The sequence below is a fragment of the Aegilops tauschii genome, chromosome 3, assembly GCF_002575655.3.
Source record: "Aegilops tauschii subsp. strangulata cultivar AL8/78 chromosome 3, Aet v6.0, whole genome shotgun sequence".
Taxonomy (NCBI): domain Eukaryota; kingdom Viridiplantae; phylum Streptophyta; class Magnoliopsida; order Poales; family Poaceae; genus Aegilops; species Aegilops tauschii.
The window spans coordinates 513,276,079-513,291,434 of NC_053037.3; the positions used below are offsets into that span (position 1 = coordinate 513,276,079).

At 44.4% G+C, this 15,356-nt stretch overlaps 1 protein-coding gene across 1 annotated transcript; it reads right to left on the reverse strand.

The window, feature by feature from the left end:
• Positions 1 to 3,711: 3,711 nt before the first annotated feature.
• Positions 3,712 to 14,781, reverse strand: LOC109784114 (probable peptide/nitrate transporter At3g43790). Its single transcript, XM_040402735.1, has 18 exons — positions 14,583 to 14,781; positions 13,445 to 13,612; positions 10,227 to 10,267; positions 10,044 to 10,104; positions 9,784 to 9,886; positions 9,596 to 9,698; positions 9,454 to 9,507; positions 7,726 to 7,788; positions 6,161 to 6,210; positions 5,998 to 6,073; positions 5,716 to 5,925; positions 5,476 to 5,563; positions 5,224 to 5,309; positions 5,031 to 5,138; positions 4,511 to 4,555; positions 4,321 to 4,409; positions 4,174 to 4,217; positions 3,712 to 4,059 (listed from the first exon to the last, which is right to left on the reverse strand). The coding sequence occupies exons 1-18, from the start codon at positions 14,779 to 14,781 to the stop codon at positions 3,962 to 3,964; spliced, it is 1,686 nt and encodes a 561-aa protein (XP_040258669.1). The 3' UTR covers positions 3,712 to 3,961.
• Positions 14,782 to 15,356: the final 575 nt, after the last annotated feature.

Below are 15,356 nucleotides of genomic sequence, written 5' to 3' on the forward strand. Positions count from 1 at the left end.
TGACGAGGAGGGAGTAGTTCACCCTCGGGGCTGAGGGTATGTACCAATAGCTATGTGTTTGATCTCTTTCTCTCTCGCTCGTGTTCTTGAGGTGGTACGATTTTGATGTATCGCGAGCTTTGCTATTATAGTTGGATCTTATGATGTTTCTCCCCCTCTACTCTCTTGTAATGGATTGAGTTTTCCCTTTGAAGTTATCTTATCGGATTGAGTCTTTAAGGATTTGAGAACACTTGATGTATGTCTTGCGTGGGATAACCGTGGTGACAATGGGTTATTCTATTGATTCACTTGATGTATGTTTTGGTGATCAACTTGCGGGTTCCACCCATGAACCTATGCATAGGGGTTGGCACACGTTTTCGTCTTGACTCTCCGGTAGAAACTTTGGGGCACTCTTTGAGGTTCTATGTGTTGGTTGAATAGATGAATCTGAGATTGTGTGATGCATATCGTATAATCATACCCACGGACACTTGAGGTGACATTGGAGTATCTAGGTGACATTAGGGTTTTGGTTGATGTGTGTCTTAAGATGTTATTTTACTACGAACTCTAGGGCTGTTTGTGACACTTATAGGAATAGCCTAATGGATTGATCGGAAAGAATAACTTTGAGGTGGTTTCGTACCCTACCATAATCTCTTTGTTTGTTCTCTGCTATTAGTGACTTTGGAGTGACTCTTTGTTGCATGTTGAGGGATAGTTATATGATCCAATTATGTTATTATTGTTGAGAGAACTTGCACTAGTGAAAGTATCAACCCTAGGCCTTGTTTCAACGCATTGCAATACCGTTTTCGCTCACTTTTATCATTAGTTACCTTGCTGTTTTTATATTTTCAGATTACAAAAACCTATATCTACCATCCATATTGCACTTGTATCACCATCTCTTCGCCGAACTAGTGCACCTATACAATTTACCATTGTATTGGGTGTGTTGGGGACACAAGAGACTCTTTGTTATTTGGTTGCAGGGTTGCTTGAGAGAGACCATCTTCATTCTACGCCTCCCACGGATTGATAAACCTTAGGTCATCCACTTGAGGGAAATTTGCTACTGTCCTACAAACCTCTGCACTTGGAGGCCCAACAACGTCTACAAGAAGAAGGTTGCGTAGTAGACATCACCACCATCTTCACTGCTCCGTCTCCATGCCGTCCTGGCCGATGTAGTAGGGGAGGCTGTGCATACCATCGCGGGTGGGGAAGATGAAGTCGAAGTTTGTGAAGATGTTGTGGGTTGTTAATGCGATGAATTCGCATACACACCAAAACACCTTGCCGAGGAGGTAGTACGCATCAAAACTGTTGGTGAAGGTGACGTTGAGCCCTATCGGTGGAGTCCTGGAGTTTGGACGCACTTCCTCTAGTCGGAACATCACCGGCGAGCCCGCCAGGAGGTGGGCGAAGCCCGCACGGAGGAACCACTTGACAAACCCCCTTGCACCCCTCTAGCGTGAGAACGCCCACACGCGGAGCGTCCTCTCCACGACGACGCCGGTCGAATACCGTCTCTCCGGCACGGTCGGTGGGAGCTCGAAGGTGGGGCCGTTGTACGGCATCCTTGCCTCGCTTTGAGAGTGCTCTGGGTTTGGGTGAAGAAGAGAAGGGGGCGGCGCAAATGGATGTGTGGAGAATAGGTGGAGGGGTGGTGGTTTAAATAGGGAAAGGGGAAGGGAAGGGGAGTGGCACCGGCCGCGCTTTGGATTTGCTACGTTCAAACGAGCCACGTCGATCGATATGACACTTTAATTGCTACGTTGAATAGATGCGAGTGGATCAAAAAGTGTGAAACAATGCTCTAGATCGAGGAGACACGTGTGGGAGATGATACGAACCAGCGGCAGCAATCGTCCCTACGTCCGTGGTGGCTCGCGTGAAAATGAGGCCGGTCAGCGTCCGTGGCGGCTCGCGTGAAAAAGAGGCCGGTCAGCGCATCGTGGTGGCGGGCGGCGGCGCATGCAGGTAGGCTAGCTACGTGCATGCATGCAGGCTAGCTGGACATGTCGTGCATGCATAACAGGCTTCTGTCGTTGCGGCACGCGCACGGCCCAAGTCTAACCACAGCCCAACGGGCTAACCGCGGCACCGTCCGCCGCGACCCCACTCATCAGGTCCAACGGGCGACAAAGTCAGCGCGGCCCCACTCGTCAGAGTTAACGGTCAAAGCACTGACCCGATGGCCCCCACCGTTTGTGACCAGTTCTGAGGGTTTCGGGCAAGGGAGTGGGGATAAGTGAGCAAAAGTTAAGAGCGTGGGGATAAATGAGTATGGCTAAGGAACCAGGGGCACATATGTAAAAATTCCTTAATCATAAGTGGGAGATTTGTCCAAGTAAGGACAACACCCAAGCACCAGTCCACCCACATATCAAATTATCAAAGCAGCGAGCACGAATCATATGAGCATGATGAAAACTAACTTGACGATAATTCCCATGTGTCCTCGGGAGCGCTTGCTTTATATAAGAGTTTGTCCAGGTTTGTACTTTGCTATAAAAAGGATTGGGTCACCTTGTTGCACCTTTGTTACACTTGTTACTTGTTACCCGTTATGAATTACCTTGCTACCAAACTATCTGTTACCGATAATTTCAGTGCTTGTAGAGAATACCTTGCTGAAAACCGCTTGTTATTTCCTTCTGCTTCTCGTTGGGTTCGACACTCTTACTTATCGAAAGGACTACGATTGATCCCCTATACTCGTGGGTCATCAAAACGGCATAAAATCTCCTCTTGAGTGAGCTTATAGAGAACCTATTAGCCTCCATGTTGGATCCTCTTTTTTCATAGCATCTCTAAGGCCGCTCCTCAAAACATTCACCGTATATTTAGACGAACAGTCCAGACATGTCTGACACAAAGACGTCCGTGCAACAAGTCTCCCAAACCTACCCCATGTGTTCGGACTTCCCTAGACATACCCCAATATGTGGGGAAGAAATGAGACTGTCCGAACATGTTCGTCGCATCAACTTTGATCTCTCTCCCTCCCTACCTACCTCCCTCCCTCTCTCTCTCTCTCTCTCTCTATCTCCCTCTCTCCCTCCCTTTCTCACTCTCTCTCGGTATCATTGTAAGGATGGACACATGGTGATCGTTCCCTAGTGTCTATGGACATATCATGGGTCAACGTGATGGTCTCAACAGCTCCAATTCGAGCTGTTATTCCATATAGTTTCTATAGGGTTTTTAAGTTAGTCATGTGCAACATTGGAAATTGCGCATATGTGGTGGACCTGGCGGCATGAACGGAGCAATAGTTACTGAGATTGCATACCAGGTGAGATGTTCATGTGCAAAAGCCTTGGAGATTTTTTCATACCCGTGTGCAAGAAAATAATGAGCATCATGATAAATTGGAGGCACCTGATGCTCAAACATCGAAGCTCAAAGTTGATGGCACAAAAGAACAGTGGATAGAGTGTTGTGGCGAAGGATCACTCTGGTGTGGTGATTGAAATGAGAAAAGACAGCCGGGAGTTTCTCCATGACCCATTCATAGTCGAGTTATGCATGATGGAGGAAGAAATCAACATGGTGACACCCATTAGCGTAGTTCGCAACGTGGTGGGATATATACTCTTAATAGCAAGATAGTGGACTTGTACCTATTGGCTACTCAAATTAATACCTTAAGGTCTAGTTGAAACTTTGGTTTGCCTGATATTTTCTTATTTCTTGTCGCAGAGATCCCAATGTTGTGGCCTCTGAGATGGACCACCTTTGTGTCGTATGAATCCTGGTGACTATTGTACCTGGGTGGATGATGTACTAGCTAGCGTTGATGTCCATGTTCTGGCAATTTGCCCATTGTGATTGCATAATAAAGCTTTGCTTTAACATTAAGAACATTCAGTGACCAGTACCCTCCTATAATGAGATTCTTGTTATTTTCACGTTAACAATGGCAAACCAAACACCTTATGAATGTACATACATAATTGTGGGGTCATTATTTAGTCGCACTCGGCAGTGAGAAAAATGGCTTGAACGTCATCAAGAGTCCGATTATTGCCACCATATTCAAGAACATGAAAAGGATCTGGTCACCTGTATATCACATGATAAATAAAACAAGTGTATTTCCTGATAATATGTCTGATTCCATTCAGGTTAAAGCAAAGGTAAATGCAATTAGCACGGATTGGAAAATAGTGTGTTTACCTGGTAAGAACAACCCCGTTGTGTTCTTCTGAGCCCATGAAAACCTACAAAAAGAAAATAAATAAGTTAATTGTCTAGGAAACACACTAACCAATGCAGGAACTAGAGGGATTCCCACTCACAAGAGAAAAGAAACATTGTACTTACAAAACTCCTGCTGCTGCTGGACCTACTGCTTTGAAGATTGACATCAAAGTAACACTGATACCATTTGCAACACCCCTTTGTTCTTGCCTCTATACAGTTTTCCATCAAAGAATTTAGAACATAGCGAAAATGGCTCGAAGAAAATGCCATAAGACTAATACAATTGCAGGTATATGATAGTTATACATACCACCACTGTGTTTTGCAGAATATTGCACGCAGTCGTAATCGTTGCCTGTTTCATTTAAGATACACATGAAAATATGTTCATGATAGATTATCTATTAAGGTACTTTCCACCGACCTCTGTAAGGGTAATTTTATTTCATTTGTACGAGGGTGCTGAAATATGGATTCTCTAAACCTCCCAAAAATTGTAATCAACAAATTATTATTTTTCTTTTTGAAAAAGGCAAATATGGTTGATGTTCTCGCATCTGTAACAATATGATCAACATGTTTTAACAAGATTTTGGGTTATAAAAGATCAAAGCTTACACCCCCACCGCATGTCTTACTTTTTTATAGTATACACGTATAGAACCGAAACTATTTGTATAGTAGGGTAACTAAAATATTTTTATAGGATGGGTTTGTATGTATTTTTTAAGCCAATGATGAACACCCCTAATTTGTACTTTCACTTTGAGCGAAGAATCAAAAATATTAATATATTAATAGTTTTTCTTCGATCATAAAAGTGAACTTACAGCGAAGATATTTTTTAGAAGCGAAGCTATATTGATGAGTACTTTGAGCTCCACACCATATAGGTTGGCTATGAATGGATATGTTGCAACAAGTAGTATAGATAATACCTGAAAAACATACATGCATTATTATTGTACAATAGTTTTGTGATATTAAAGAAGTATCTCAACATAAAGTGTTCTTCTCACGTACCGCTGCAGAACGGAATGGCTTGATTAACCCAGCGTACTTGGCAAGGAAGGGATAAATCACAAGTTGATATACAAATATACCGATACCTACAAGATCAAGGGAAGATGATCATAAGGTAAAGAATTCAAAATAACTGCTACATGTAATGGGTAAATTAGTCATTCTACTTATGTATTTGTTTCATTCATTTTTTGCTGACTATGTATCTCTTCCACAATCAACATACTATACAATGTAAGAAACTTCAGATACCTGAGATAGCTAGCACAGTACCAACATCCTCAGATGCAAAATTTAGTCCCCGGTATTTTCTGCTGCTCACAGCCCAGAGTGAAAATATCTGAACATGGAATTTACATACGGCATGAACACGTGAAATTTCTTGAGTTGCCCAATTGAATGGTTCTCTATATTATATATAATATTAACACGTGCATCTTTTCATATTGAAATGTTGTTGAATATGTTGAAGATACATAAATGTAGATTTACCTCCATATAAGCGGTATCATAGAGAGAAAACACACAGTAGAGGGTAATTGCTGACATCAATTGCCAATTCTTTAGCAGGCTCTTTGTAGATGCGAATCTCCCTGGTCTAGATTGTATACCTTTCACATTTACTAAGTTTGGATCAACAACTTGTGCCTCCATTGTATCAATGGCTTCTACATTGTCATCATGGTGCATGTGCAAAGTCTCCTAAGAAAAAAAATAAGTAGGAATTCAAGGGAGAGAATGTATCATAGAGAGATGTACAGGCAAGGGGCATACCGGAAGCCAAATGCACGCAACACATGCACCTGCCGCTAAAACCGATATGACGAAGCAAGGGAGGAAGTATGGAAACCTAAAGGTACAAGTAACTGAAAGGTTATTTTATCATCTAAATGACGCAAAGATTTATATTGTTTTAATAGTATGAGTAATAATTTACCTTCCAAATATGGATTTATCCGAAAAAATATTGGGGTACTTCTTTGCAGGCTGATACAAGATAGAGAATTCTCAATGCCAAGCAGTGTACACGGGTAAAGTCTCAAAAGGGAGAGGATACGTTCATCCTTCCAAACATTTATTACTTTAAATCATTAAATATGAATTCAGCTAAAACCCACTTAGAATAAAGCATTTCTGAACCTTGCAATTTTCATTATACAACCATGATATGAAAGTTTGAGATCAACCAAGGAGACATATAGCCACAATTAGAAACCTTGTAAACTAAAAACAAAGAAGAAAAACACATCATGGCATATTGGTTAACACAGATACATGTCAAAGCAAGTTCCATGTTACCCTTACATCGGGAGCTACCAAGAGATTCTTCGCACAGAACAAATTATAAAAATCAATGAGTATAGGAGCACAGTTTTCATAGAGATAACTCTGTCAAGGGATACGACTGACGTAGTCTAGATTTTCATCCAAGAATCATGTATCGGTACCCCATAGTCGCACCTTTAGGAAGAAAATGTCGAAGAATGTCATCTAGTCGGTCTAAATAGCCAAGCCTAGATTTTCACCTATATAGCCAGTACTCCCTAATATCCATATTATTTGTCGCTCACACAGATGTATCTAGATGTACTTTAGTGCTAGATACATCCGATTAAACGACAAGTAATATGGATCGGAGGGAGTACATGAATTGCCAACTGAGACCTCAATGCCACCATTGTTGGATTGGATCCAATCAAAGACTATACCACCACACCATGTCTTAACTAGCACTCTCTCATTTGATAACTGCCATCATCACTCCACGATTAGTGTAGTGGATGGGGGAAGCTACCCAAACGCCAGTTGATGCTAACGAAAGGGGACACATGTGAGATTGCCAAATGTCTTGTTCAAGGGCCTTGATATGAGAAGTGCAAAAATTCAAGCAAACTAGAAGGAGCCAACCAACACAAGACACACTCTACGCTGCAACCTACAAAAACATTGCGTTGTTGCCACCATCTACCAAAATCGTGGAACAGTTGAGTTCTCCACTACCCATTAATGGATGTTCATGTCATGGCCGCCTTTACGATCCGTAAGTGTTGTACTTATCGGTAGCCTCACATCCTTATCTCCATGCATCTCCCTCACACGGCCAATGAGGATGAAGGACAAGGAAGGAGAGTCCATGTGCCTGCTGGGCTCATGAGCAAAGGTGAGAGGATACAATGGTGGCTTGCTAGGGTAAGCCATAGTTTCTCATGGGTCTCGCGTGGACGACTAGGAGAGCAGTGTTTCTTATTTGTGGGTGTTGACAATTTTTGCACCAACTAGTATATTATTTATTATTTAAGTTATACATTATGGCTACATACATTTGTAGTTGCTTATTAATGAGTTATGTAGCAATGACCTTATAGGACTGCTAGATTCAACATCTTCTCTATGCTCCTGGATCTAACTTGCCCCTAGTTTGATAAACTCATTAAAATGCAACATTAACTACACAAGGATTTTTTATTTCCATATTTCTACTGAAAGCAGATTGATCCTCACCTGGGAAAGAAATCCTCCGATGGCTGGTCCAATAACAAAAGCTATTGCTCGCGAAGATGTAACCTACATATACAGTCACACATAAGTACACAGTTGTTACAATGATATAAGCATTATAATCCAAGCCTTTAAGTAAAACAACAGATAACCAGAAACACAAAACGAGAAGGCAAACTGTTCGGAATGACAACATATTTGCACCCCAAACCTATTAGGTTCTCTTGGGGCAAACATGGGTGGCACCCCCAACACCACCGGCCTCCCCATTGCAGACCCTCACTACCATTGTTGCTGCCCTCAATGGCATTGGTGACAGTCTTAGTCTTCCGAAGGGGTGGGGCTCTACCCAACACTTTTCGCATGGCAGAGCCGGCGAGCTAGGATGGTGGTGGCCCTGAATCACCAGATGGTGTCTTCTCGTAGTCATGGAGGGCGGCATGGGAGGTGAGGCCATCAATGTGTAGCTAAGCACCGACGGTTATATAGGAGCAAAAGTTGCATGGCGAGTGGTGTGGATGTCGGTGGTGTGGCATTTCTGGGCCCCTGGCAGCGTGCTTTCCTCTATGGATTTGGATACCTCCCTTATTGGTGTTACACTATGGCCCTAGCATGGGGATGCTCCAACACTTTTGGATCTGGAGCGAGCGAGCTTGCCCCCACCCATCTAGATTTGTAACGGATGGGATACATGAAGGTGTTGTTGGCTAAGACCTCGCTGGTAGGAGCAAAAGATTCCAGGGGCAACACAGTTGCGCTACGAGAAGGCCCACTCGGCATGACAGTGGATCTAGGAAGTAGTGTCATGGCTTGTCACTATAGGGTGGTGGCTCTCAGCTATATGGGCATTAGGGTCATCCACTCGGCTCATGGAACAGGTCGACACACATGGATAAGGAGTCAAACCTAGGTCCTAATTGACAACCAAGGTCCACGGGTAGTCTTCATACGCAGTTTGGGTTGTAGGACGTGTAGAGTGTGCAATGTTGCATTTTGAGTATGAGTGAAGGAACTCAAGGTGGAAACATCCTCGGCGGTTTGCTAGGCCACTTCGGAGATATATATATATATATATATATATATATATATATATATATATATATATCTGGTGTGATGGTATAGGGGTAGGAGTCAACTCTTCACTGGCGACACCTTTTGCTGAGAAGAGCGAGGTAGTGCCTTTAGTGAGTGGTGTGGCAGACTACCCCCACGACAACCTAGTGGTGGTGGTTGTGGCATATGAGGTGGTTGTCATGGACCTGATGCTCATCCACTCATTGGGGTCTCTTCTGGTGAAATCTCAACCCCGACTTTGCCTATTTGGGTAGCAACGTCATGATCAATGTGGCTTACTTCTTGGAGACATTGTTTTGGAGTGGCAAACCTTTGTGGCAGGCAAGGCAATATGAGCTGAAGATCGCCACCTTTGGGTTTAGCAGGGTGTGTGAGATATATTAGTAGGGGTGTCGGGGCTTGCCATCTTCTATGATGGTGGAAGGGTTCATGTCCGCTTCCTTTTGGTTTTGACTTCTCTCCCCATCGGTGAAGAAGCGGTAGTTGTGGTTGGTTGGCGTTGCTACATACCTAGTTTTAGATAGGGTTTGTGTAGTTCCATCAAGTTTTAACTTAGCGAGGGTTGTGTGGTTTTGGGGCCCGGACACTCCCGGATTTCTTCTTAATGAATAGCTAGAGCTCTTGGTGGTTGCTTAAAAAAAGATGAACTATTCTTACCAGAGAAATTCCGAGAGCTTGGTGCTCTATCCTGCAGACTTCTGAAGCATAGGCCTAGGGAATGCATACGCAACCATGAGAGTTCAACAACTAAGTATCATTTGCTTAATTAATCATAGTAGCTACACAATTAATAAATTACCTTGATTGGTCCTAGTATACCACAAAGTAACCCAAGTAGCCCCCTAGTTACAATTGCCATCCAGTAAGTCGTGCTAAGGCCGAAGAGGGTGTTAAATATGATCCTGAAATAGAAGTAGAATAAGATTTACATTGATTTAATTGACTGGAGAGAAATATATTTCCATACTATGCATTAATCCGTCGTACACTGAGAGGATACTGATCACAATGCAAGGTTTCCTCCCATATTTGTCAGCAAACATGCCCCATGGCACAGCACTAATAGTTCTTGCAAGGAAGTAAGTAGCCCCTTAACACACAGAGTATATTGTCAGTCATTATTAAGCGAAAATAACCGTTGTCACATAAGGCTATCAAAGTCTACTACTCTACTTAGTGTACTTGTATTTAATTTCCTTCTCGTTTTCTTCCATTGTTGTCAAACCATTAGAAGTGGCAATGCTCACCGACAAAACCAGCATAGAACCCGATGTCTTGTTCTTGCTTTGCGACTTTCAAGTCTCTAATCTATTGCATCATAGCGAAATTCAGCATATAATTAGTCGGCGTTAGGTGTACGAATTTAAACAATAACTTCAATGAATATCATAGAGATAAATGTTGCGAACTATAACAACATCTCCGCGTACCATAAAGTATAGATAGGGGAACAATGAATGAATTGGTAGAGCTGGAAAGACAAAAAGAAAACAAGGTATTAGTTTGGGGATCAATGAGTGAATTGGTAGTGCTGGAAAGACAAAAGGTAAACAAGGTATTAGTTTGGGAGCGCCGACCTAGTTTGATGTAGTTGAACGAAAACAAACAAGAGGGACATGTTCAGTTTTGTTTAAGAAGATGACAAAATATGAATTATATAAATAAATTATAAGAGTATAGGCAGAAATTATGCATTAAATGGTAAGGACACATGTTTGGGACTACCTCCTAAAGTCCCATCCGGGCAGATCATAAGACAGTAATGACATGTACTACTACATACATAATAGGATAAAGACAACTCGCGGCATGCAGGCCGACACACGGTATACAAAACTAAGACCATGTACAATTCAAAGTGTTTAGAAAAGCATTTGTAAAAATAAATTATTATTTTTCTCCGATGCTTGTTTCTATGGCAGAGGTGCCTAAATAAGTGTATGTGCTTACAAATAAGCACCAGTGCTCTTTGCATTTTATATGGCCTAAGACACTACTGTGCTCGCTGACCGGACCAGACTCATGGCCGGAACTATTAGTTTTGGGCATATAGACTAAACACACACACTCTTAACTTAATTGTTGTGTGTGTATCTTTACGTTGGTATTTGTTTTCTCATCGATACACACAAACGACTATGACACCACTAAACATGAGAACATACACTTAGTTCAGACCTTATTGGGCACTGTTCAGCGTCGTCTTCCACACAATGTTCAGCGTCGTCCATAAAGAAAAAAGACACAAAGACATGACTCTTAACCGCTTCATCATAAGAGCAACCTCAGTTCCGCACAAATTGACACTATTGGGCATAGTGCTGATACACCTGCAAATACTCCTGATAACTATAGTGACGAACTTTAGATATGTCAATACTTCTTAGCATCGCCTTCAGTACGCGAGAACATCAGTTGATTTTCTTCCTTGCCTCGTTCACATCGATCTGTTCAGTGTCAACATGTCCCTCTCACCTCTATTGCTGACATTATCGTCGTATTTGCCAACGACGAGAAGAAATGTTTTTGGGATGGCCAGTAGCATACCAACACAATGATGCCCTCCATCTTTGATCTGAGGTCTCATTTCTTTTTTGAGGGAGAGAGCTCGGCTGGATTACACCAACAAAGCTGACATTTTTAGCTCGTTAAGAAAACGAGTTTAGAGATTTGATTTGCCGAGTACCCAGTAAATTTATAAATTCCAAGACACACACGCACGATAATTGTCTGTGCATTGCAACGGAGCAAAAATACTTTGACAATCATCATGATTTACTATTATTAATGTGATTACATATCAAAATTGGATTTTAGGTGCCAATCAAAGGAACCATCATTTCATTTGCTATGTGAATCGGAATTGGGGCGGTTAGGGCAGTTTTGAAGGGAAGCCGGTCGAAAATAAAAAGCAAAACCAAAAGCGAGGACGTGGAGTGGGAGGCCGGATGGAAGAAATAACATAATACTTGACTATAAATAATTTTTAAGTAGGAGAGATATGCTAGTGCATTGATCATCAGTCAGTACTTAAAAAAGAGTAAGGCATATAGGCCGCCAACGGGCTAGCTGCTCTGTCCGTGCGTCGCTTCCTCCGGGGCGATTGGGAACCCTAGCTTCCACCTTCCCTTTCCCCGCTTCTTTTCCCTTCCTTGCCGCCAAAATGAGCCAGTGGGCTCACGATGACGGGACGACAAGGCATTCTTGCTTCGATGTGATGGTGTTGAGTAGGGGCCAAATCCTGGTCAGCAGTGTCCGACTCGATGGCCAGCAGCGACCAGTGTGCGGCAGTGACGAGGGTAGGCCAGGTCCGGACACATTTGGCCCTGAGCTAGCGCGGGTGCTGCTGCAGAATCTCGCCTGGACAGGGCGAGTGGGCTCGACACTGCGTGCCTGGGCAAATTTGACAAATTTGACCTATAGACGAAATCAAATCACAGAATGAACTTTTCGTGAAACTATTTCACGCGGCTGACCTTTTTGTGTGACGCCCGACACGAAGGCGCCACACTACACTGTGCAACGCCTCACAGATAGGCGCTACACGGCCAGCGTCGCACCCGTGTGATCAGAAAATTACTAAGTCAGTGTGCAGCGCCTGAGAGTTAGGCGCTACACTATTGCACTAGTGCAGCGCCTAGCTCCCAGGCGTTGCACTGGTGCAGCGCCTCAGAGCTAGGCGCCACGGGTCAGCCGCGTGAAATAGTTTCACGGATAGTTCATTCTGTGATTTGATTTCGTCTATAGGTCAAATTTGTCAAATTTGCCGCGTGCCTGTGCGGTTGTGCGAGCCAAAGGCGGCAGCAGCGTTTGGCCAGGGGACACGCGCACGGCGGCTGGGACGACGTTCCCTTGCCGAGTCGACGGCAATGATACTCTTCGTTCGGCAGTGTGACGGCCACTTGTGGCGGCTAGACAGAGGATTAATTGTACGTCGCAGATCTAGGTGTCCTCTAGATCTGGCAACGACATGCTCTAGAGGGGGAATGCGCGAGTTTTGGGGTCATGAGGTGGGGCTCGATGGTGGGTGCCTTGATTGTCGAAGAGCACTTTCTGCCGGCGTCTCTGCAAGCACATTTTGATTATGGCGATGTAGGTAGCCTCTGGTGTGGCTAGCATCCTTGGTGTTCTGGTGCATGTGGTGCCATGGACGCATGGTCTCTCGTCCTGTTAGCAAGGTTTGTCACTGGCTCTCCGGCCTGGGCGTGTTTATGGCTTGTTTGGAGTTCATCGGTGTTCAAGCCTCCTCCGGTCCTCCCAAGGGGCTCATCGAGGTGGAGGGTTTCTGGTCTAGGCGAGATAGCCTTGGCTGATTGGGGGGGGGGGGGGGGGGGGGGGGGGGGGTCTGCAAAGTTGTCCCTTACTTAATCATATTGTTGTGTGGTTGTCCCCAAAAATGATTTTTCCCGGTCGCTACACGATCCATAGGGGCTTATATTTTGGAACGGACGGATTTATTTTTTATAGCTAATAAAATATGACCACAACCATGCAATGGAATCACCTAAAAAAAACATGCAATGGAAATATAGAATATAGAGTACTACTAGTTCAGTAGCTCATTTTAAATGAAAGTGCAAGTACGTAAGAAACGTTCGTCCCATGCAGAGCCAAGAAACACAAACGAAATGGAGTGGTTTACACTTACTAGAGCAGAGGCAGACGATCCAGATGTAGCAGAAGTTGAGGTAGGGGATGCCGGTCTTGGTCTTGTTGATCTCATCCAGCCTGCACCCGGGGCACCCCTTCTTGCAAAGCTTCATTCCCTTCAACAATGGCGGCGCAGCAACGGCCGCAGCAGCCTCGCTCTTCTCGTCTGATGAACAAGAAACGAAATTTGGATTAGCTCGGTCTGATGTGTTCAGTTGAGTCTAGTGAGAATTTTCTGCGTTCGTACGATCTCCATGACAAATGTAGCTGTGCTCTACTGTAAAAATTTTGAACGTTGCCTCGCCTGATGGTTCTTAATCTGTTACACGTGGACCAATACTATATACCGGAAAATGCTGCATGCATGCATGCATGTGACCAGCCGGAGAAACCAGTCAAGACTCAACACGGGAGATATGAGGTCGAAACAAAAAATGAATGTTCTCAAAAACACAGAGGCAAAGAGGCAACGAACAGGATGAACAGCTTATGCACATACATTGCTTCTTTGTCTCCAAACTTGATACGGCCTCCTCCGACCGACTCGCCTCTTTCATCCTGCTTGACTGCTTCTTCCACCCTGGGCTACCACACAAGAGGACGTGACCGCTCTTCAGTTTTCTCTATCTTCTCTCTCTCGCCTTCCCAAATCCTTGTGGAGGGTTACAACTTATAGCCTTCTCGCTTCTCTGCCGTGGCCATGGCCATGGCCATGTCCAGCATTTCCTCTTGGTTTTCTCTACGTGTGCGTTGTCTTCCTCGGGAAATCAATCAAAGTTTTTGGACTCGACGGCCAGCCTGCCTCGGTGTGCTTGCCTGGGAGACAGATTGGATCGGCCAGCACAGGGAGCTAGCGAAGCTAGAGCTAAACGATGACGCCATTGGCGTCAGCTACCTTGTTTGTGAGAAGCGACAAAGACTAAATTAGTGAATGGAATCCAGTGGATTCACTTGGATCCAACAATCGTGTACCAGATTCGCCGCCAAGGTTTTCATCATGACGCTACGGATCCTGGTGTTGATACGTCATCCCTAACTCACATCTCAAACCACCTTCTAAATCCTAATCGAGAGGACGTCGACTGTCATTAGGCTGTTCAACAGCGAGAGGACGTAGAGATTGTCACCGTGACAACCTCCCCCCGCGCTGGAAATGGTGACCTGCGACCTCCTCCCGTCGCTCGCCGAAGCGGCCACCGTCGGGCACACCGCTGGATTCCCCACCACCACGACCTGCTCACCGTCCCCCGCGGAGGCGGCAGCAAAGGGCACGCCACCGCAACAGTCCCCTGGCCGAGAGCCAGCCAAGCCTACTAGTCCTACAATTATATGCATGGAGGCTATTCGAGGCCTTCACACAGTCTCTGTGTGTGTGTAGTATAGGTTGTTAATACTCGTTACATTCAGAGATGTTACCACCGCCTGAGTTGTGTCGGATTCAATAGATATTTATACCAGTATAGCAAATTATTATATAAATAAATGGAATCCCAGCGTCAACACTCGGAGTGATGAATGAAGGTGCAATTGTGTGGTTTGCGGCCCTCAAGTGTCAACATTCAGACTGATGAATGAATGTGGAATTTGAAGAATGATTTTGGCGTGTGTGAAATTTGAAGAATGATTTTGGCGTGTGTGTGTGCCTAATCATGGAGCATGCTGCGTAAAGTGGAGACGCTGCATGGTTATGCCTGAAAAATTAGGGACTAGCTAGGGGTACGTTGACTGGAAAAACAGTTTGGGTCAGTCGATCCGTTTTAAGCCGTCAGATGCAAAATGAGCAGTCAGATTGTTCTCTTCAACCTCCAGCCACATCTCCGGATTTTTCTTTCCTGAAACCGCCACGGGTACCGCCGGCCTAGCCGCCGTCCTCCGCCACCCGCGGCCGGCGGCGCTCCCGCGCCAGCCCG

Bases quoted from the DNA above. Each gene is read 5' to 3' on its own strand.
- LOC109784114 (XM_040402735.1), bottom strand. From the start codon at position 14,781: ATGCATATAATTGTAGGACTAGTAGGCTTGGCTGGCTCTCGGCCAGGG. The intron at 9,508-9,595 runs GTAATTTATTAA...TGCATTCCCTAG, and splicing joins GTATACTAGGACCAATCAAG to GCCTATGCTTCAGAAGTCTG. The intron at 4,218-4,320 runs GTAAGTACAATG...TTCTTTTTGTAG, and splicing joins CCAGCAGCAGCAGGAGTTTT to GTTTTCATGGGCTCAGAAGA.